At 41.1% G+C, this 24,569-nt stretch overlaps 1 protein-coding gene across 1 annotated transcript in view; it reads left to right on the top strand.

Moving 5' to 3' along the window:
• Positions 1-24,569, top strand: part of LOC107153194 (phospholipid-transporting ATPase IB) — a 532,593-nt gene that overhangs the window by 501,928 nt on the left and 6,096 nt on the right. Inside the window, exon 36 of the mRNA XM_048801263.1 lies at positions 17,100-17,194. Coding sequence (XP_048657220.1) covers positions 17,100-17,194 — 95 coding nt within the window. The remainder of the gene's footprint in view (positions 1-17,099; positions 17,195-24,569) is intronic.

Below are 24,569 nucleotides of genomic sequence, written 5' to 3'. Positions count from 1 at the left end.
GGACAACGAAAAAGTAGAAAAGGAGTACGGCAGTGGCAGTAGATGAATAGATGGAGAATGGAAATGGAATGTGAAAAGTGTTTTAAGAGCATAATAGACTTTCAAGAGAGTCCAGGGAAAAAATCAGAAGTTCTAAGGAGGTAGTGAGGCAGAGGAGGGAGATCCCAGCTGCAGAGAATGACTCAGTAGACATGATGAGTTGTCTGGGAACGGCGATAGGGCTTCAGTATGATAGGGTTGACAATCCAGAAACATGGAAAGAAGTTAGGATGGATACATAGGTGACAGCAAACTCATGACTTGTGATGAAGTTGGGGATTTATTCTATAAACCACAAGGAGTCATTAGAAGTTTTGCTTATAAGAAATAACCAAAGAATGAGGTCTTATGAGTATTCAGAAGAATCACTTGGCCTTTCCTTCATCAAGTCTCTACAGTTTGACCATGTGACAAGAAAGTTACATGTCACTAAGATTCCTCTCCCAAGCAGGGTTGTGTTAAGACACACACATTGTATCTGAGAGTCACTCCTCTCTAAGAGCAATTTAGGTTACAGAAAGGTTTTCTTACAGTGGCTTCACACACTTTTAAGAAGAAAATTGTAGCTTACTAACTGCCTTGTACATAAGTACTAAGCAACCAAATGTGCAAATGTAGAAGGTGGCCTCTCTGGGCTGACCGTATACTATATTTGGGCACTTTGTGGGGTGTAGGTGTTAATAACATGGAGAGTCTAGGAAATATAAGTTATCATACAAGACTTAATGAGTAACTGTTCATTTTAAAAAAATAATGTATACTGGTTCCAAGAATGGAAAAGATAATAAAAGCAAGATTACTTTTATGAATTGTATCTACAAAAGTACCCTGAAGGGCTAGGGTTGTAGCTCAGTGGTAGAGCTCTTGCCTAGCACATGTGGGGCATGGGGTTCAATCCTTAGCACCACATTAAAAAATAATGAAATTAAATAAATTAAATAAGGGTATTGTGTTCATTAACAATTAAAAAAAATTTTAAGTACCCTTAAAATAATCATTAAGTATATCTCAAGGTCAGAAGATCAAGAAAAAATAGCTAAGTTCCAACTTTTTCTATCCCTTAACCTTTCCCTTCATTCTTCCTGCTCTTTCCCTTGAGCATACATACACTCTTTGGACCAGTGACTCTTAATTATTTTGGAATTGCTTTTGTGTCAGTAATGCTCTCAGTTGCAAGTAACAGAGACCCCACATCAAACTGACCTTCAAGATGTGAGAAGTACCTACCTCATTTTATTTGAACATCCTGTTGGAGGGCCATCATGGCTGATGGATCCCCATCAAAGACCCACCAGCCTCTTTCCATCTTTCCACTTTTCCCCAAGGCTTTAGTGTGTAAGAATCCTTCTTTATCTTAGAAGCAGAATGTACCTTACTCCTAGATTTCAGCACTCTCCAGGACTGTTTGTTCATTCAGAAAATTTATTATTCAGACTCTGAAGGTAAGTTGTGGTTTTAAGCTCTTATTTCATAATTTTATGGATGATCTAGAGAGAAGCCAAATAATGATATATGAATGACCGATTTCAAATGTTCAATTCATTCTTTTTAAAGATTTCATAGCTGAAGCCAGTCTCCATGGCACACGCCTGTAATCCCAGTGGCTCGGGAGGCTGAGGCAGGAGGATGGTGAGTTCAAAGCCAGCCTCAGCAAAAGTGAGGTTAAGCAACTCAGCAAGACCCTGTCTCTAAATAAAATACAAAATAGGACTGGGATGTGATTCAGTGGTCGGGTACCCCTGAGTTCAAGTCCCAGTCCCTCCACCCCCCACCAAAAAAAAATTCATAGCTGAAAGGCCTTTTTTCCATTGGGGAAGGAAAGGGATATGTTCTTCTCCTCTCCTGTGCCCTGAATCTTGTTATTTTTTCCCCTTGTCTTCTACAACACCATCCCTTCCTTGGTTGCCATGAGTCTTTCCCCAGACTGGGAAGGTACCAAGAGTAAGGTAATGTGGCTAGACCTGTTGGGACAGCCTCTCTTCTTGGGGATGAGGTGAGGCTTTTCAATAAAAACTCTTCTCCCAACTGGAAAATATGAACAAGCAATAATATGGACAATTGAAATGTAAAGGAAAAGGTTTGCCAGAAATCCTGGGCAGGTAGGTTCAGCAATTGTTTCACTGGGAGAAAGGCCGAGTTCTTCCCTTCTAATAAAGCCCTTCAGCACTGTCTATACACATGCCCATCAGTTTTAAGTAAACCCTGATTTAGAAGCAATAAAACACCAGGTGCAGTGGTATATCCCAGTGACTCAGGATGCTGAGGCAGGAGGATCACAAGTTCAAAGCCAGACTCAGCAACTTAGCAAGGCCCTATCTCAAAATAAAAAAATAAAAAGGGCAGGGGATGTGGCTCAATGGTTGAGCATCCCTAGATTCAATCCTGTACCAAAAAATAAATAAAAGCAATGAAAGAAGTCTCTGGCAAAGTCACCTTTTTGAAGCCGTTTTTCTTTCAGACACAAGGCCTAGAAAGGATGCTAGATATTGCCACACCCACATACAACTGCCAGGCACACAGGGTTGGGATTGCGTTCCTTAGCTCACTGTGACTTAACTATAGGCATGGTTCTTGGTCTGGACAACCTGCAGAAGACACCAGACAATGCAATGCTTATTTTTCCTGTCCATTTACCTTCAATCTCAATAGCAACACAGCTGAAATTGATGGTGACAGACAATGTACTGGGATCCTGTTTGGTCCACTTAGAACTGTTCCACAGGTGTGACCTCACCTGAAAAATTGCATTGTGCTTGCTTTTTCACCGTTGCCAGTTTGAACCCACTGTTCAGACCTTCACACCTTCAATTAAACACTATCTGTTCTTTTTTTGTTTGTTTGTTTTTGTTTTTGATGATGCAGACATTTTTTAAGGTTTCAAGGGAAGTTTTCAGATATTTAACTGAACTCTAACTACAGGGAACCAAGTCATAAAAGTATCCACCCGTGTCCAGGATTACAGAAAATGAAATTTTAGCTCTCACTACAAAGCAGCTCAACCAGTTAAGGCAGACCTGGCACAGATTGGTGACTGTGAAGGGCCCAGCTGACACACTCGAGCTAGTGAGCATGGAGCTGTGCCTGGTTAGGGGTGTCTCCCTCAGCTGGTGGCGGTCACAAGGCTCAGATGTGATGACGCTAGGTGCCAGCACCTGCAAGGGGAGCTGTTAAAAGGCCTTGAACTGCGAGTGACGAAAGTGGCAGCCATGTGCTTTTTTATTCATTCAGCTCAGCCTCCCTTCTGCTGTAATTACGACACATGGGAATGTGTATGTCCGCACTACATCCTGGTTGGAATACATTCATTAAAAAGCAAGGGAAGCTCAGCTGCACACAAATTGCTTTCTGCATGGCTTTTTCTGTGTCAACCTAGGGCTGCGTTGCACATACTGCCTCCTGCACCTGAGCTGAAGTGGGAGATGGATGACATAACAGCGCTTCCAGATGTGTGTGTGCTGTGGCGCAGCCCGACTCCGGAGTGCACCGTATCTCCAATTCATTCATCCTTCATGATGGCTTATTTACCTTATTCCAGAAAGGACTTCTGGCAGCTCAAGAACACAAAGAGTTAGACAATTTCTCAAAGTCCTCTGGCTCTCTCCATGGGCTAAGCTGAACTAGAGTGGCTCGCCCGTGGTCTGAAGTCCTATAAGACAGATTCCTTCAGCTGAGATCTGCAAAATGGCCTGTCTGGAATTCTTATGCAGACAGTTTATTGTATTCCCTGTCAATTGGGCTGTGTGTTCTCCCAGGAAAATGGCATGAAGCATCCACCGATCCTTTCCTCTTTGTGAGTCTTGCAATCCCTTTCCTCTTTGTGAGTCTTGGAGGGCTTGTCAGCCTGTTTGTGAACTCTGGCAGGACACGCAGGTCAGGCTGTGCCAAGCACCTTGAACCCTCATTATCTTTAATTAGTGTTTAGGAGGTTAATTGATGGTGAAGCTCATCTTTTTTTAATTACTTCAACAATTGAGTCAGGAGGTCCTTGAGGCCAGCTTTGATTTATTCTGTTTGTTGGGATGCTTATTTTGAATTTGTAAAATCAGGTGTTTACTGTCCAGCCCTAGACCCTGTGTGCATCGAAGGGAGTGCTAGGAAAAGCAGAGAGACATATGCAGAAAGTTATTCATATTGCAATTAATTTGCAGCTTAACAGTCCAACAAAATTTGCTATTTTAAGGTGATAGTGTTGAGTGAGTGATCAACAGTTTCATACATGATCCAAATCTTCTTAAGCCCCAAGAAGCAAATTTGTTTTTTTTTTTGTTTGTTTGTTTGTTTTTTCAAATAAGGGCAGGTTCACTTCAAAGAATCTATTTGATCAAAAAAAAAAAATAGGGCTGGGAGTGTAGCTCAGTGGTACAGTATTTGTCTAACATACTTAAAGCCCTAGGTTTGTTCCCCAGCATTGAAAAAAAAAAAATACTGCTAAGTTCTTATGCCAGATCTCTACCTTTCCATAGTAGGTTCTTTGTTAATTCATGTTCTTATTTTCAGTGTTTGACATGAGAAAGTTGTCAGGTGCACCCTCAGGAAATTGTATTATTGTTTTTTGGCCCAGTGTCTCTTGAGAGGCTGTCCGAAGTGTTTGACTGACATATCCCTCTTTATTTTCCTTTTCATCTATCTATCTATCTATCTATCTATCTATGTATTTATTGATGCTGAGGATGGAACCCAGAGCCTGCATTTTCTGTCTTTGAGCTATACCTCCAGCTTTCCCTCTGCTTCCTTGTACTCGTTCTCTCCTCCTCTTATTTTATTTTATTTCACTTATTCTTTGCACTCTTAGGGATTGAACCTGGGGTACTTACTCTACCACTATAACCTTTTTACTTTGACAGAGACTCTTGCTACCTTGCTGGCCTGGAACTTGCAATCTTTCTGAATAAGATAGGAGATAGGATTTCTCCTCCTCTTATCTGTGACCATCTTTCATTTCAAAGGTTATCTCTGCCTTTTTATAAAAACCCTTCCCACCTTTCGGAGTTCTTTTCTTGCCTCCTTCCACTTAAAGGAGGCCATTGTTCTCATGTTTGGGGAAGGGCGAACTTTGGATCTAGGCTAAAATCAGGAAGGTGGGGGGAGTCTCCCTCCAACTCATTGTTTGCAGGTCTGAGAAGTGACTATTCAGAAAACTTGACCATCCTATGGCCCCAGGAATTCCCTGTATTTAAAAAGAGGTTCCCATAGACTTGATCTTAGAAGGTCAGCAGGCCAGCTCCTTCCGACCTTCTGCAGGAGAAAGGTGAATCAAGGTTGTGATTTCAGGAGAAAGATGGAGGGCCTTGTGGCCTTGTGTTTTCCACCATTGTCTTTGCTTGCTTTTGTGCTTTGGCCCAGTCTACATTTTTTCCTTCATCCTTTCAATAAATAGTTGTCACTTACCTCTGCTGTGCTGGGGATGAAACCCAAATCTTGATCCTGAAGATCAAACCCAGGACCTTCCACATGCTAAGCTGTACCGCATTTCCAGCCCAACAAGCGGTTCTTGAACACCTTCTATATGCCGGGTACTGTTTCTGGTGCTGGAGATGTTAACTGTAAAAACCAAACCAAACAAAAAATCCATGCCCTATAGAATTATTTTTTTTAATTGGGGAACATAGCAATAAATTCAAAGTATGTAGTAGAAAATGTGATACAGAAAACAAAGCCAGGTATGAGTACAGAGAGGGGAAGTTACAGAGGAGGGTGGTCTGAGTGAATGGAAGAAGAGAGCCATGTCAGTGAAAAGAACATTCCAGGCAGAAAGCAAGTGCAAAGGCCCTGGTGTGGGAAAACATTGAGAGTTTCAGGATTTTCAGGAAAGGCTACATGGCTAGAGCAGAGACAGGGAAGGAAAGAAGAGGTGGAAATTTGAGCAAAAACTGGAGTCTTTGCATTTATGATTGTGTGATTTTGAGCAGTTAAGTGGCATGGTCCTATCTTTAGACATAGAGTTTTAAAAGAACCTTCAGCCTATGAAGCTTCATAGTGTTTCACCACAGTATTGTTTTGTGTTGTCCTTTCTCCCAAGTTTCCCTATTGGTAAATGAACAGAGCCTAGACCGTTCCTCAGTCACCCATTCCTCCCAGGCCTCTTCCACCCACCACACAGCATTTTGCCCAAGGCCTTTCTGGGTCAGCCAGGTGCCCTGCTAATTTATCTGTTCCTAGCAGCCCATGACTCCAAGCTGACCTCTTCTTGGGCTTGCCAACTGTACGGTAGAGCTACAGCTTATTTGAGAGAAGCCTCACTACCTCGCTGCAAGTCGTGGAATGAGGTAATGGTTTCCATATGTGCCGGGGCTGTCATTCAAACTCTCCTTTGGCTGCTCAGCTAATGAGGTCAGAATGGCTCCGCTGGGATGGTGGCCTGTCCCTCAGGTAGTGTGCCTACAGGATAAGTAGGTAGGTGACTGTCTCCCACCCCTTTAAACAGAGCTTGGCAAAACAGCATTCCTCAGCACTGCTTAGAAAGGGGGTGGGTGTCACTGTAGAGAAACTAAAATGCATAAGAAAGAAATGCATAAAAACAAGTGGGGATTTTTAAACTTTTTATTTGGAGATAATTGTAGCTTCACATCAAGTTAGAAGAAATAATACAGAGAAATTTCATGGATCCTTGACCCATTCCCCCTGCCCCCCCATGATAACATCTTGGAAATTATAGTCCAATATCACAACCAGGAAATTGACATTGATACAGTCACCATGTGTTATGGTTTGGATTTTTTTCTTCTTTCTTTTCTTTTTTTTTTTCTTAAGCCTTCGTGTGGTGGTTCTGGGGATTGAACCCAGGACTTCCCATAAACTAGGCAAGCACTCTACCGCTGAATCCACAGTCCATAATCTGGATCTTAAATGTGCCCCCAAATCTCATTTATTGCAGCAGTGTTCATAGGTAGGAGTTCTGGGAATTGACTGGATGTGAAGGCTCTGATCTCATGAATGGATTAATCTGTTTATGGATTCATAGCTTAATGGGTTTAGGAGGAGGGTCTTTGTTATAGAAGCTAGCGCTCTGCTTCCTGGTTGCCATGAGTGGAGTAGTTTTGCTTTGCCTCACAATCCCCACCATGATGTTCCATCTGATCACAGGTCCAAGGCCATGGGTCCAAGCAACCATGGACTGAAACCTCTGAAACCGTGAGCCAAAATAAATTGTTCTACATTTTAAATTGTTTTTCTCAGGCATTTTGTCACAGCAACAGAAAAATGACTAATACACCAGGCAAACACATTTCCAACACCAAAAGGATCCCCTCAGATTGTTCTTTCATAACTATCTCCTTAATTCCAGGCAACCATTAATCTCTTCTCTATTTTTATAATTTTGTCATTTCAAGGATGGTATATGAATGGAATCATATAATATATAACCTTTTTGAGTGACTTTTTTCACTCAGCATTATTCTCCAGAGCTTCACCCATGTTGTTAAATAAATTGCTAATTTCTTCCCTCTTTACTACAGAGTAGTGTTCCGTGCTGTGGATTTAATACACGTTGTTCAACCAGTCACCTGGTGAAAGATGTTTGAGTTTCTGGTTTGGGGCTATTATAAAGCTCTTATAAATACTTGTTTACATATTTTTGAGAAAACATTGTCTAATTTCTCTGAAATAGATATCCAAGATTACATTAGCTGTCCAAGATTACGTTAGCTGGTAGTTACATAATTTTTATTTTTAATAACAACCATCTAATTAGTTCATGATTCTGTGGGTTGGCAATTTGAGCTATGTATTAGCTCTAGTTTATCTGTTTTTTTTTTTCTTTTTTTTTGAGGTATAATTTTAACACAAACTTCACCATCTTAAAATGTATCATTCAATGGTTTTTAACATTTTCACAAGGTTGTAGTATATTTGATTTCAAAGAAATTGACAAGCGCTTTTTAGAGTGGCTATACCATGTTATATTCCCACTGGTGATATAGGAGTGAACCAGTTTCTTGCTAGCATTCTGTTGTTAATTTTTAAAACAAGTGGTTAGTGATCTCACATTGTGATTTTAATTTACATTTCCCTAAGGGCTCATGATATTGAACATCTTTTCATGTGTTTTTTTGATATATATTTTTTTTCTTTTTTTTTCTCTCTGGCAAAATGTCTCCTCATGTCATTTAATCATTTTCTAACTGGAATCTTTATTTTGTATTGTGTTGAGTTTCAAGAGTCTTTATATATCTAGATATAGATATTGATTAGATATTAGTCCTCTGTCATATATGTGATTTACAAATGTTTTCTACCACCCTATAGCTTGTCCTTTTTGACCTCACAATAGGATCTTTCTCAAAAGAAAAGTTTCTAATTTTAGTGAAGTCCAAATTATCCATATTTCTTTATGAGTTTTGCTTCTGGTGTTAAGTCTAAGAGCTCATTATATAACGTTAGATCACAAAAATATTCTGTTATTTTTCTTCCTTAAAAGTTCTGTAGTTTTATATTTTATTTTCAATTCTGTGATCCATGTTAACATTTGCATAAGATATGAGACTTACAGATTTTTTTGTTATTGATTGTTTAGTTTTTTTGCCTATATGTGTAAATTTCTTGTAGTTTCATTTGTTGAAAAGTTTTCTTCCTTTGAATTATTTTGCTTTTTTGTCAAAAATTAGACAAAGGGCTGGGGTATAGCTTAATGGTAGATTATTTGCTAAGCTTGCATAAGGCCTTGGGTTCAATCCCTAGCACTGAAAAAAGAAGAGAAAAACAAACAAAAAAAAAATTTAGATGGGAATGTTTGTGTCTGTTTCTGGATTCTTTATTTCTTTCCATTAACCTATGTGTTTATTCCTCCACTAATGCTATAGTAATATAATAAGTCTTTAAATCAGATAGACTGATTCCTCCATTGTACTATTCTTTTCCAGAATGGTTTTACTAATTATTCCTTTGCCTTTCCATATTTTTTAAGGATAAATCTCATCTATAGCTATAAAAATGTTTCTGGGGTTTTAATAGCAATTGCAGTAAGCCTAAACTAGATTAATTTGGGGGAGAATTAATATATTTACAATGTTGAGTCTTATAATGCTTGAAAATTACAAGTCCCTGCATTTATTACTTATTTTCTTTATTTGTTTTAAGTGTGTCCATAATTGCTTATTGAAACATTTTTATCACAGCTTCTTGTGTGTTTTACATAAAATGTCCAGGGTTGTCAGCTGAAAGAGTAGGAAGAGTATGTCTCTTCCATCTTTATGGACGCAGAAGCCTTTCTGGGTGGGAATTTTTAGATTTGGGCTTTGTTACTTTTCCAAATCAATGGTAGATGATAAGATAGCACTTAATTTATAATAGTCATTTTTATCAGTTTTACCTAGGTTGATGTTTAAGGCAAAAGGACAGTGTGATTGCAAGTGGTAGTTTATATTTCTTTTTAAACTTTCTTCCCAGCCTCACTGGTTTATTTAAGTTACCATTTCAGCTATTAGACACAATAGAAAAGGATTGCATGTGTCTGTTTTGCTTTGAAAGTTTGTGAGTGTCCCTTTTTTGTTGGGCTTCACAGGCTGTTCTGAGCTCTGACCAGAGGCCACTGCGGAGAGATACCATCTATTTTGAGGCTGCAAATCTGTTATTTCCCCTTGCAGATTTTTTGCCTAAGCATTTGGTACAACTTCTTGGATAAACTTTTTTTTTTCTTGACAGAAAATCACCCAAACTACACTGTAAAAGAGTGAAATTACTTCCAACATCCCAAATCATCCTCCTTTCCCTGTTGTCCAAATCCTTAACTTTGAAGGAAAACAACGCTGTACTCATATCCTGATCCCAATTCTGGTAGTCCAGGAAGGACTGTGTTTTTTTTTTTTGTTGTTGTTGTTTGTTTGTTTTGTTTTGTTTGTTGTTGTTGTTGTTTTTGGAATGGGATTTATATGAAGGTGAGTTTACCTTGAACCCTTTTTGTGTCCTCAACCATGCTGGCCCCTGACTGGTCTATGTAATCTAAATTCTTAAGAAAGTTAGTGTTCTAGCTCTACAAAGGCAGACACTCAAGGTATCTTCTAAGTTTGGAATGAAGTCTTCTCCCCTCTGTCATTTTTAAAAAATAATACAGAAGAATTTATCTTAGCCACTTAGGTCAGCTGTGTCAGCTCAGTGCTGGGCACCGAGGACAGACACAAAGATGATGGCATTGTGCTGTGGACACCCATCAGAAGAGCATAAGGAGTCACAGCACAAATCAGTAAATATGAAGCACCACAATGCAATTTTTACATATTTAACCATGTCTGCTGTTCTCAGCCCCAGGTAGGTGTTGTGAAAAATGCTGAGAGAGCGTAGGACTTCTGTCCAGGCTGAGAGAATGAGCCCCGTAGCTGAGCAAACAGATGGTATGTTGGTGTTTCTCGGGAATCAGGTGGCATGGTACCTCCTCCTCTCTCTGCTTGCTCTTCATGGCTGTCTGCAAGTTCAGCAGTCCCAACATGACATGCCCAACTCAGATGCCATTGTCCCATGGGCTCCTGAATGCCTCCGAGGCCACTCGAAGGCCTCTGAAACTGGACTCGTTCCCACAAAACCTGTTCTTCCTCCAGCAATGAACTGATCCATGCATTTTTCAAGATGTAGCTTCAAAGTTAATTCCTCTGGAAGCCTTCCAGAACTTTCTTTGAGTTCTTTGCTCCATTCCACAACTGTTGAGCCTGACATAATCTCTACGAGGGCATGCATCACCTTTCATCATGATATTTATCTACATAGCAAGGTTCCTCAGAAACTGAGCCACATGAGGTCTGAGACTGTATCTTGGGTAACTCTGTTTCCCATGCTGGGTCTCACACACAGTAGGGGCTGCATAAATGCTGAACAAATGAAAAGTCGGGAAGTCAGGTTTTAAAAATGGGATGTATATGGATTGGCAGAAAGAGGGAAGGAGAATAATTTCTATCATCTATTAGAATGGAATTTCTGAAGGGCTCCTAGCTCCAGGGTATTTAAATAGATATAACCCTTGCCTTATTAGAATCTTAGGCTGGAAAGCCTATTTGCGTTATTTTTGTTATTCCCCCATTACGTAAATGTGTTTAACTAAGGGAAGGCTTTTGATTCTATAGAGGCCTGGAGAGGTCCAGGATATCCTTGAGTCCAAAAGGTTCTCATTTCCTAATGTTCAAATTGTTATGAGGAAACAAGTTACCAGTTGAGGCTACGAAATGTCATTCTGTAAGGATCCTTAAAAGCAGTTTAGAATTTCAGCATCCTCAAGGACTGGTAGATGTTTTGCCTTAAACTAAAGCAAGGGAAATTTGGGCAAGCTTTGTTCTTGAGGGTCTGGTCACATCTATGCTTTGTTGCAGTTATTTTATTTTATTATGCAAGGGATCAAACACAGGACCTTATATATTTGACGCAAACACTATACCACTGAGCAACACCCCCAGTCCACATCTATGTTTTCAAAACTACCCAGTAACTAATTTTAAAATGAATTTCTAAAAATACTTATTTGGTTGTGATTTTGCTGCAGTGTGTGCTGTGATTCCTATCAGCTGTAGGAACTGCTGACATCTAAAACTCTGGCTAGATCTCCACCCTCCTGCTCTTCGGCAGTTAGGCATGTGTGAGTTTTGCAGGAATAGCTTCCTAACAGAAATGTGGACGTAAGAGTTTATTTTTCCCCAACATAACCCTTCTCAGCTCTCTGCTCCTTCCTGAGACTGCTCATTTTTCAGGACAGGAATATAACACCTTCTCTAGGGTATGTCAGCTTCTAAAAAGAGCCTGTTTATAAGGACTTGTGTTAGATTAGGTTTCACCATCATTATTGGGGAGGCACCAAGACTGCATGTACCTCTGGTGAATTTGTGTTTACCTAACACCTTTTCACGTCGGTAGATCCCAGCTAGCATACCTGCTTATGCCAGCGTAGGAAAAAATGTTTTCAAAAGCACTTTAATTCCAGCAGCTCCCACCACTAGAGAAATAAACTATGAGGATGGCATCATTGTCAGCAGTTCAGGTGGTGGGAGGAAATTTACCTAAACTTACCTTCTCCTTTCTTTTTAATTGAATTTTTTTAAAATTGTGGGAAAATTCACATAACATAAAGTATATCATTTTTAAAGTGTACAGTTCAATGGCATTTAGTACATTCACAGTGTTGTAAAACTATCCCTACTGTCTAGTTTCAGAACATTTTCATTTCCCCAAAAGGGAACTCCATAATCTTTAAGCAGTTTCTCCCCTCTCTCTCCACCTACTCTCTGCTCTGCAGCCTCTGGCAACCACCAGTCTGCTTTCCGTCTACATATTTGCCCTTTCTGAACATTTCATATAATTATGTATGGCCTTTGGGGTTGGTTATAATGCTTTCAAAACTTATTCATGATGCAGTATGTATCTACTGAATTCCTTCATATGACTGATTAATATTCCATGGTATGGGTAGGCCATATTTTGTTTATACATTGATCAGTTGATGGGTATTTGAGTTGTTTCCATGTTTTTTGACTCCTGTGAATAATGCTTCTATGAATATGGTAGATCCCAGCTAGCACATCTGCTTATGCCAGCATAGAAAAAAATGTTTTCAAAAGCACTCTAATTCCCACAGCTCCCACCACTGGAGAGATAAACTATAAAGATAGCATCATTGTCAGCATTGATCAATTGATGGGCATTTGAGTTGTTTCCACTTTTTTGACTCCTGTGAATAATGCTGCTATGAATATGGTATAAAAGTATCCATCAGAGTCCCTTTTTATCATTTTGGGGATTTATTCAGGAGCTGAACTTTTGGATAGTATGAGAATTTTGTATTTAACCTTTTGAGAAGCAAGGGCTGCACCATTTTATAGTCCCAGTGATGTGAGAGGGTTCCAGCTTTTCCACATCCTTTTCAACAATTTAAAAAATTTCCCCCATATTTTTTAATTAGCACATTATAGTTGTACATAGTGGTGGGATTTGTTGTTACACATTTGTACATGCACACAATGTGACAATGTCATTTGGCCTATGTCGTTCTCCAGTGTTTCCCCTTTCCCCGCCCCCCTTCATCCCCCATCTGTTTCCTCTGCTCTACTGATCCTCCTTTAATTTTCATGAGATCCCCCTCACACCATCCTTTCCTTTTCTCCCCCTCTAGCACATGAGAGAAAACATGTGACTCTTCAATATTGGCTTATTTCACTTAACACAATGGTGTTAAGTTCCATCCATTTTTCTGAAAATGGCATTATTTCATTTTTCTTTATGGCTGAATGAAACTCCATTGTGTATATATACCACATTTTCTTTAACCTTCCATCTGTTTATGGACACCTAGGCTGCTTCCACAGTTTGGCTATTGTGAATTGTGCTGCTGTAAACATAAGTATACATGTATTGCTAGAGTATGATGACTTTAATTCTTTAGGATAAATACCCTGAGGAGTGGAATAGCTGGGTCATATGGTGGTTCCATGCCTTGTCTTTTGAGGAACCTGCATACTGATTTCCACAGTGGTTGTACTAAATTATAATCCCAACAAAAATGTAGAAGTGTTCCTTTTTCTCAAAATCCTCTCCAATATTTATTATTGTTTGTATTCTTGATGGATGCCATTTTGACTGGAATGAGATGAAATCTTAACTGCTAATGATACTGAACATTCTTTCACATATATGTTGGACATTTGTATTTCTTCTTTTGAGAAGCGTCTATTTAGTTCATTTGCCCATGTATTACTTGGGTTAATTGGGAGGGGGTTGGTGTTCAGTTTTTTGAGTTCTTTTCATTTTCTGGATATTAATCCTCTATCAAAATAGTAGCTAGCGAAGATTTTCTCCCATTCTGTAGGTTCCCTCTTCAAATTCTTATTTTTTTCCTTTGCTGTGCAGAAGCTTTTTAATTTGATGCCGTCTGATTTATTATTTCATGTCATTATTTTCTAAGCTTTAGGGGTCCTACTGAAAAAGTCAGTGCCTATGCCTACATGTTGGAATGTTGACCCTACATTTTATTCTAGAAGTTGCTAATTTCTGGTCTAATTCTTAGATCTTTGATCCATTTTGGGTTAATTTTTGTGCAGGTGAGAGAGAGATAAGAGTTTGGTTTCATCCTTCCACATAAGGATAATCAGTTTTAGCAGCATCATTTGTTTCAAAAGGCTGTCTTTTCCCCCATGTATCTTTTTTGGCCCTTTGTCAAGGATCGGATGACTGTATCTGTATGGGTTTGTCTCTGTGTCTTCTATTCTGTTCCATTGGTCTATGTATCTACTTTTATGCCAGTACCATGCAGGTTTTGTTGCTATACTTCTGTTGTATAATTTGAAGTCAGGCTTTGTGATGCCTTCAGCATTGCTTTTTGGGCTTATGAATGCTTCAGCTATTCTGGGTCTTTTACTCTTCCAAATGAATTTTAGAACTGTTTTTTTTTCTTAGTTCTGTAAAGAACATCATTGGTATTTTGAATTACATTGAATCTGTATTTTACTTTTAGTAGTATGGCCATCTTGACAATATTAATTCTGTCTATCCATCTTCTTGTGTATTCTTTCTTTCTTGGGTGTTCTATATTTTTCATTGTAGATCCTTGATTAGAATGATTCCTAAGTTTTTGTGTGTTTTTGAGATATTCAACAATTTTAAAAATTTTTTTTGGTTTTATTTGCTTGTTGTGTTTTATAGTCTTCTTAGTAAGTATGAAATGCTGGGTCACCATGGTCTTGACATTCATTTCCCTAGTGATTAATGATGTTGAGCATCTTTTTCAGTACTTATTGGCCATTGTGTATCTTCTTTGCATAAATGTTTATTCAAATCTTTTGCCCATTTTTACACTGGATTAACAATTTATTAATTCTGTCTATCCATCTTTTTGTATATTCTTTCTTTCTGGATTGTTTATCTTTTTGCTGTTGAGTTGCAATTACTTATACATTCTGCATATGAGAACTGAATCAAATATGATCAGTAGATCTGCGTTTTCCCCCTTTTGTGGTTATCTTTTCACTTTGCTGATCATCTCCTTTGAAGATCAAAAGTTTTTATTTTTATTTCAATTTTTATTTGTTCTTTGAGGGTCAGGCCTCACTGTATTGCCCAGGCTGACCTCAATTTCCTGGGCTCAGGTGACCCTCCTACCTCAGTCTCCCAAGCACCTGGACTTCAAGTGTGTATCACTTCACCCATTTTAGAAGATTTTAATTTTAATTAAGTCTAATTTATCAATTTGTTCTTTTTGTACTTATATAGTTTAGGCATGAAAAATGAAGTAATTGAAGTTAAAGCACATTGGACAATTTCAAAGTAGATTAGAAAAAGCTGAAAGGAGTAAAGAAATGGAAAGCGTGGTGAAATTTACCGATGTGGAAAATAAAATTATATATGTGTGTACATGTACACATACCTAACACATTTTGTGTGTGTGTGTGTGTGTGTGTGTGTGTGTGTGTGTGTGTGTTAGGAACTTCAGGACAAGAAAAAATAGAGAATGGAAGCAGAATTCAGTTTTTTCATGAAGATAAACAAATCTGAAGACCCAAGGAGCTTAGCAGGAAATAAAAAGAAACTTATCCTAGTCACACTAAGTGTTGTTTGAAACCACAGAACATCAAAGACAAACAGAATCATCGTAAAAGCGACCAGGAGGAAAATACAGATTACTTGAAAAAAATGTCAATCAAATTAAGTTAGCTTCAGGGCTGAACACAGACAGTCAGGAAAAATCAGAATTGGATGTTCTAAAGCCTTTGTACCATCCCAGAAGCCAGTTATTATTTTCTGACTTTTGACTTTGTCAAATATTGGAGGTTAGTTTAAAATCTAAGAGTGATCACTCAAATTAATAAAATGCCTCTAAACCAGTAGGCAAAAAAATAAATAAGTAAGTAAATAAGGAAGGAGAGAAAAGAGCAAAGAAAAGCATGCTAAAAAGCAAGTATGATATAAATGATACCACTTGGATATTTTATAATTGTCTATTAATTATAAATACATATATATGGTGCAAATAAAATATGGACAGCAAGGGTATTTCCAAATTTTCTTATAGTAGCAAGAAGAATAGGACCAGGGAGGAGTATAAGGGCACTTTATATTTGAGATTTTATTATTTCATTAAAGTCTGAAGTAATGGGCTAAGGGTATGGCTCAGTGGTATAGCACATGCTTAGTATGCACAAGAGCCTGGATTCTAGCCCCAGCACCCCCAATTCTGAACTAGTTATCACAGCCAGACCCACTCCTGACATTTGCAGGCCTTGGTATATGGAGACTGCATACCACATCTAAGTATGTGAAAATTATAAACTGTCATCAAAGCTGTATGAACATGCTCCCTCTCAAAGTCTTACTGCACTATATTCATCCTTCTTGTGATGTGAGATAATATAAATGGTGAGAGGAAGGGAGATGAGTGATGTGCTCAGAATGTACCCAATTTGAAACCTATGAATTGTCTATTTCTGGAATTCTCCATTTAAATGTTTCCATTGTGGTTGACCACATACCGGAAAGTGAAACACAGTATTGGGTTGAGGCTGCTGTAAATAATAGCCAATCTCTGGGAAAGTTCCATATTTCTTCACAGCAGTGGCACCTTGGAGGGAATATTCAGGAATGGCAGGGACAGTTCCTAATTCGTGACTTTTAGAAGAAAACTCATATAGATTTTTCATTGTGGTTCAAACTAAGCATTGGGGCTATGCAGCAAGAAGCCGCCGCCTCTGCCTGGAGCCCTGTGGCATGGGAGCGTTCTCTTCCTGCAGATGCCTGGGCTTCAGAAAGGGAAGGTGAGTGCAGGTGGGGGTGAAGCGTTAGGACTTTACTGTGGAAACACATCACTCCAGGTTCTGCCTGGAATGAAAAGGGCACTTGTAAGCACCCCTAAGTGAGGAGGGAGGCTCTGGAGGCCAACGGGACTTAAAAGAGGGAGCAGTGCACTCAACATGCCTAGATAGCATCTACTGTAAATAACCGGGCAGCTTGGGAAACTGAACCTTTTCCTTGATGTGGGAGGCTTTCTGCCACCCCAGTCAATCTGTCTGATCTTACAGCCTGAAGTTATTCACCTCACCGACTCCCTTGGAAACGTGTTGAGCTGACCTGGATCCTGACTGTGTTTGCTTTCCCTGCAGAATGAATGAGCGTGACCGCCTGATAAAGAGGCTCGGCAGGAAGACACCCCCGACCCTCTTCCTTGGTGGCTCTGTGAACCAGCAATGTGTCTCACGTGAGTACATGCTGTCATCCTAGACAGGGCAACGGGGACCTGGGTAGAGCCAGGAGGGCAGCAAGCTGCAGGAACTCCAAGTAGTGCTAATCAGCCAAAGGTGTGCTTTGGAAGTGCACATATTTGGCCCCAAGGCAAATACAAGCTTGAATGTTGGGAATTCCCTCAAACCCAATCAATTGCCTGAATGACAAAAACCTTAAACCTAAAATCCTGCTAAGGTGAAGATCCTTCTGTCAGCCTCCAAAGAGAATTTTTAAAAATTGAAGTGATATTAGTGTTCAATTACTGCCTTCACTGATAGCAATATGGATTGCTTTGCTTTTTGGTGTAATAATTGTAATGATAACAATTGGGCGGGAGGAATCTCTTCTTTTCCCATGAAGACTGACCCATGTCTAAGATTGCCATACCCCCCATCACCCCCAGACCCAGAGGAGTAGAGAGTGAGCTGTGATTGACCCCCCTCCCCAACACACACACACACACACACACACACACACAACTTATTTTGGACCTCTTAGGAGAGCTCCTCGGCTTCTTTTTAGCAATGCACCCATTCAGCTGCCAGCGAGAGAGCCCAGGCTGCCTTCCGCCAGGGGTCTGCGGACCAGCCTGTGCCTCTAGAGATCCTGCTTCCTTTTCCAGCCCACCTCCCCTCTCTTCTAATTGAGCACAGGTCATGTCTTTATCCCAGACCCCACTCCCTGCTTCCTGTCCCTCCCTGAAAAGTTTAGAAGGAAGCATGTGGTAAAAAAGAACACCTTGGGGGCTGGAGATGTGGCTCAATCGGTAGCGCGCTCGCCTGGCATGAGTGCGGCCCGGGTTCGAGCCTCAGCACCACATACAAAGATGTTGTGTCCGCCAAGAACTAAAAAATAAATAAATATTTAAAAAAAAAAAAAAAAGAACACCTTGTGAAACACTGAAAACAGCCCAGGTGTCCATGGATTTGTGTGGGGTTCAGTTGCACTCCACCTGACCACAGGGATTCCCAGGCCTTCTCAATGGAAAGGGAAGGTGAGGCGCAGCACATGGCCACATTGGAGTAATCCACTCCCTCTCTCCTCTTCTCCATGTGGAATATCCCTATGAGATATAGGGGCCTGACCTGTCTATGAATGTCCCTCCATGCCAAGGGTTAGGCACCAGCCCTGAGAGCACAAAGCAAGCTCAAATCAGGAGAGTAGTGGCCCAGTGAGGCCCTGTGGGATATAGGTCACAGCCACTGGTCTCTGACTGAGAGAGGTCAAGTTCAGAGGTTTGATGGGATCTTCCAAGGAGTGCACCCCCACTGAGTTCGGCTATCTGGGTTCCTTTCCCTGCTCTTCCATTTTTCTGTGACCTTGAGCAAGAAAAATTTCTGCATCTATAAGATGAGGATAATAGGAAAACCTGGCTGGGTGATCAAGAAGATTGTTTGAGATCATATACATAAATGCCTAGTGCTGTGCTGGACTATAGAGAGTTAGGTATGACTGTAATGATGACAATGATGATGCTGATGCCATTAGCTGAGAAACTGTGGGCAACTTACATATTTCTCTAAATTTCTTCTCTGGGAAAGAAAATAAAATTATAATAATATGCATGCAGCCTTATGCATCTTCTCAGTGTGAAGTATCTTCTGTATGCCATACACAGAGAAAACACATACAAATTCCCTAAACCACAGTGTTCATGCTACAGAGCCACTCTGCTCCTCTAATAAATGTCTCAAAGTAACCATAGGGAAAAAAAACATTTGCAGGATTAGGGGTATGGTTGGATGGTTACCTAGCAAGCACAAAAACCTGGGTTCTGTGCAGAAAAGCAAGAAAGGACATATACAATGTGTGTGTGTGTGTTTGTGTGTTGCAATCAAAGACCAAGCGGAGAGCCTTAAACAGTCTAAATGATTTTCTTAAGTCAACATTTTGAAGGCAAAAAAAAAAAAAAATCTACTGAACAAATATAAGAAATAAGTCAGCTTCTAGTATCATACCACATTTTAAAAATACTTGATGACTAATACGAAGGCCTCTTAGACAATTTAAGACACTCTGTCATTAATACTGAGAGAGGACCATTGAGTAGTCAGAACAATGGACTGTCCCCCTGCATGTGTCCATCTGCTGTTTCGGCCTCAGTCTCCTTAGGAAACTGGAAGACTTTAACTTGGTAGTATTTTTAGTTTCTGCTGTGATCTGGATTTGACCATGTGGTCTGGTTTGAACGTATCCCCCAAGGTTTATGTGTTGAAATTTAATCCCCGCTGTGAGGTATTACGATGATAGAAATTTAATCCAACTGTGTATTTAGACATGGAGTCTTTGGGAGTTGATTGGGATTAGATAAGGTCCTCAGGGTGGAGCTGCCATGACTGAATCCCAATGACTTTACAAGAAGACAGATGAGAAGAGACCCCCATGTGCTTCCTATCTCCTGTCATGTGATGCTGTCTGCTACCTTGAAACTCTGCTAGCAAGAAGGCCATCACCAGATGAGGCCCCTCAACCTTGCACCTCTAGAACTATAAGCCAAAATAAACCTCTTATCTTTCTAATGTTCACAGCAATCAGGTATTTCATTATAAGAACAAGAAAAACCAGACTAATATAGTGCCTTCCAACCACCAATGAACAATATTTACAACTGAGATCAAGTGTTTCCTACATAGTCTATCATCCCTGTGGTCTTCCCACTTTTGTGGCTGTTAGGAATCTTTGTCTAGACAGGAAACTGCTACTTTCATTAAGGAGCTATCAGATCTCTGATTTCAAGGAATGCTACTTAAGGGAAATCTTATTCCAAAATAAATGAAAAGAAAAAAAAAACATGATTTTTATGAACTTCATCAAATGTTCTACCTGGACAAGACAAACAACTAAGAAATTTACCCTCTCCCCATTTTCTTCCACCTCCCCACCCCCTCCCCGAATTCTGGTGGAGGTTGATATTTAGGAATAGATGAATTAGGAAGCCAGCTAGGGAAAGTTCACAAGTTGGGTGAGTGGAGTGCTTCCTCCAGGGCCACTTCAGGATTTTCCAGCTGTCAGGCCTTCCTGAAAGACAAATGAAAGTGGGAAATGCAAATTGCTGAGGGCTTCCTCTGAGCTCCTAGTTACATACTCATTAAGCAGAACCTGCTGAGCAGATCATGCATCTTTGTCAGGCTATAGGTACAGGCTGGGCAGGTGGAGGCAGGTGAGTACTTCTAGGGCCTGTTGTTCCATTAAAACTTCGCCCACTACAACTTCAACATTCACCAGTCCCAGTTTCTAAAAGGAGAATATTTTACCTGAGCCAGGGAGGATCCACCCACTTCCTAGGGTTAAACTGTCAGACCATCCTCCCTCTACCCGCCTACCCCACGCCCTCCGTGCTGGGAATGGAAGCCATGGTCTCAGGCACACCAGGCCAGTGCTCTACCATTGATCTACATTCCCAGCTCTTTTCCTATATTTTATTTTATTTCTCTCTAAATATAAGTTGCCCAGGCTGGCCTCGAACTTGCCATTCTCCTACCTCAGTCTCCCAAGTCACTGGGATCACTGGCCCGCAGGATTCTGTCTGATCCTTCATTCATTCTTGAATTTCTGAGTTCTCTTTAAGTCTTAGTTGAGATTAATAATAAGAAAGTCTCAGTCCACAGCATTCTGGAACATGATGTTAGATCACAGCCAATGAGAACTGAGGGGAGGAGCATTTGACAGTGACCCTTGGGTGCTCTGCTCACCCCGGGAGAACAGTTCTACAGCAGGATAAGGCATTTCTATCGGCCTGCTTCTTTGGAGGGAGATCTAGAAATCCTTCCCACCCCAGTGTGGCTAAGTCAGCCCCCAGCCAACCCACAGCAGGCCCACATGGCTGTGGTACTAATGTCAGTTGAGAAAGTCATAACAGCCATGAGCCAAAGACACTCCCAGAGTTGGGTGCCCACTAGGCAAGACATGATGTGAATGAAAAACAGGATAAATGAATGACAAAGCTTTTGCTCCTTCCATACACAAGGAGTAGAGAATTTCAAAAGACAACTACCTTTCCCAAAAGGACAACCCCAGTATTTATTTTTAAAGTCTCAACAATTACCCTTCATTTCCTACCCCCCCCCAGCCCCCCACCACCACACATAAAAGAAAGTAAATACAGACAGACCCCCCCCCCAAAAAAAGAATAGGAAGCAATTATTCTAACTGGACCCACTGTTGAGAGAGACTCCTTTCCTCTCTGACTTGGATCAAGAAGCCTCCCCACTGATGGAGAGTATAAATCAGTACTGAACAGGGAGAAGATTCTGCCTCCTGGGTATAGTTATCCAAGGAAGTATCCTGGAATTCATACAGAAGGCTGGAGCTGTGAGAGAACGTAGCCTTCATTGGCCTACGTCATTTATTTTACAGAAAAGTAAACCAAGACCAGAAAACCTAAAAAGTCCAAGATTGCCAAGCAAGGACTAGACACCTCGTAGGACCCAATACATCAGCTTCTTGGGCTTCCTGGGTCCAAGATGAAAGCAGAGTGGACAAAGCTGTCATCAGGGTGGGGATCTCAGTAGTCCCCTGCCTGCCACGGAAGTGTTTATAAAGAGCATTTAGAATTACAGGAGGAGACCGGTTGTTGGTCGGAACAACCTTGGTCAGACTGAGAGCCTCTCCTGGCAGTGGAGCATGGCTACAGCCACATTTGGAGGCCGAATTGCCATTCCATGGCACATCCCATCCAGGGACAGCTGCCACACGGCCCCTCAGGGACACATCAGCCGTTTATTAGAAATGTTGATTTTTAAAAGACCAGAGAATGGAAGTTGCCAAGTAGACCACAGTACACAGTCTTGTTACCAGGGGACACTGTTACTGGCTAGATTTTGCTTTGAAACATCCCAGGGAAAGGCGTGTCCTCTTGGACTACACCAAGAATGCTTCACAAAGAACACCTTGTGCAGGGTTTAGGACAGTCTTGTGCCAGAGGGAGGCGGGAAGTGGGGAGCAGCCCCTCCCAAGCCAGCAGTGGCAGTTTCTTCCTCCTGATGAACTCTCGACTTGGTGAAAATCCAAAAGCTCTTAAGGGAATGGGCCTGAGAGGCAGCATTTGCCCATCAGGGCTCAGAAGCAGATCAGGCAAAGACTCTCCAGCCATGAGAAAGCAAAGACACCTGTGTGGAGAGTGCCCTAAGCAAGTTCAAGGGCTGTGGACTCTGGATGGAACAAGCAGAGCCTCCCGCTCCAGCTGGCTTCCAGTTCAGAGAGATGCTGCCTTGTGCCCAGCTATGTAGGGGCTCACACTGATCTGAGGGCTGCTTGTGGGATTTTTTGTGTGTGTTGCTTTGTTAGAAATAGTGGTGAACAAGCAGACAAAAGTCCCCTGTGGAGGATTCCTTTCTGTCCTTTGCGTTCACCCTCACTCGGCTGGGTCTGCCTTCACTGTGGCCCACTCATTCTCCTTTTCTCTTCCTCCTGTAGACTCCTGGTCCAGGCCCTGCTCCCTGCTACTTAGCCTCTGTGTCCTCAGTTGATCCCCAGGCCACCTCTGCAGTCCAGCGCTTTGCCTCCTGGGTGGCCCACCTGGGAGCCTTTGCGCTACTGGCAGGCATGCTCCTCTGAAGAGTTAGGAGGCCAGACCAAGGACAAAGACTCTGGATTTATGGGCACACAGAGAAGTAAAAAAACAACTTGCAGGGGCAGCAGGGCTGGGGTTATAGCTCAGTTGGTAGAGTGCTTGCCTCGAATGCACAAGGCCCTGGGTTCAATCCCCAGCACCACAAAAAAAAAAAAAAAAAAAAAAAATGGGCATTTTCTCCTTCCTCCTTGTCCTTTCCATCCTTACAAGGTCTCTGAAACATTGCTATGGTCTATGGTATGTCTTTTTGCCCTGGCAACTTTCTTCTATGAGCTAAACATCTGAGGAAATTAACAAACAACCCAGGAGCTGATGCTGATTTCTTTTTCTCCTTTTGGAGTATGAAAATAAGTGAACATTTCCATTGTAGACATGCATGGATGTTTCTCATGATTGTTAGGCTCTGGACTATGGTGTTTTTTGTTGTTGTTTTTGTCAGGATATCTATGTGAGCTGAGGGACATTTCTGTCCCTCTGCCACAGAATGGTTGCTAATGCAGAAGGAATCGTATCAGATACTTTCTGTGAGAAGGACCAGTTGAAAGCAAAACACCCACTTAAGCTTCTGAACACCAAGCCTCTTTCAGAGCAGTAGATGCAAGAGGGTATAGCCCACAGCACACTGCTCAGGCCTGCTTCCCTATTCTGCCACTCACCTGGTCTGTGACTTTGGACAGGTCACAAAAATCTCTTTCCCAGCTGAAAAGTGGTAAGAATAGAATTACATATTTCTTAGGGTTTCTGGGATGATCCAATGAGCATTATGCAAATGGTATGTGGATCGATGTCTTGAACATATAACACTTAAAAAGTGTTGGTGATTATTTACTATTATCATGTAAACTGATTGTGAGAATGAGTCATAGTGTGGCCATATGATGAGTCCCTGATGAGTCCGATCACTAAATTCCTCTTGATTTTATCATGGGTTCTTTCATTTTATTTACATAGAAATAAACCCATATCAGTTACTTATTACCAGTACAAATCAGTACAGTTCCCTATTAGTGTAGTGTGTCTGTTTCCTGATATGTTTACAGCTTCATAAATTAGTAGGCAGCCTGCAGCATTAGGTAGATGGAGGCATCTCTCTTGATGGGTAGTGGGAGAGTGACCCACTGTTTATGCTACCCACACTGAGCTTAGCTGAAGCACCTTAGGAATAGGAAAGCCACCTGCTCTGGTTCATCTACTATATATCCCTCCCAAAACTTGTGTTGGGATTTAATTACCATTGTGATGGCATTAAGAGATGGGACCTACCAGGCATGGTCACATGTACTGGTCATCCCAGCTTCTTGGAAGGCTAAGGCAGGGGGATCACTTGAGCCCTGCTATTCAAGGCAACATAGCAGGATGCTATCTCGAGAGAGGAGAGAGAGAGCGAGAGAGCGAGAGAGGGGGGGGACCTTTACGAGGTGATTAGATCTTGAGGACTCAGCTCTCGTGAATGGATTAATATTGTCATCAAGGGACTTGGTTATTGGTTATCTCAGGAGTGGGTTGCCATTCAGTCACATTCTAACACAATAAGATGACCCTCACCAGCTGCATCCTGTCCATCTTAGACTTCCCAGCCTCCAGAACCATGAATTATAAACAATAAATTCCTATTGTTTATAATTTACCCAGTCTGTGGTATCTTTATTATAGCAGCGGAATACAGACTTAAGACCCTACCTGCTAAGAGGCATTCCTACCCCAGCATCAGCAGCACTGTGCTGCCACAGGTCTACTTGCCCAGAGTCCCCTTCACAATCACAGGTTTCTCAGTCCT

The sequence above is a fragment of the Marmota marmota genome, unplaced genomic scaffold, assembly GCF_001458135.2.
Source record: "Marmota marmota marmota unplaced genomic scaffold, marMar, whole genome shotgun sequence".
Taxonomy (NCBI): domain Eukaryota; kingdom Metazoa; phylum Chordata; class Mammalia; order Rodentia; family Sciuridae; genus Marmota; species Marmota marmota.
The sequence above is the reverse complement of the archived record's forward strand: the minus strand, read 5'-3'. Positions and strand labels throughout refer to the sequence as shown.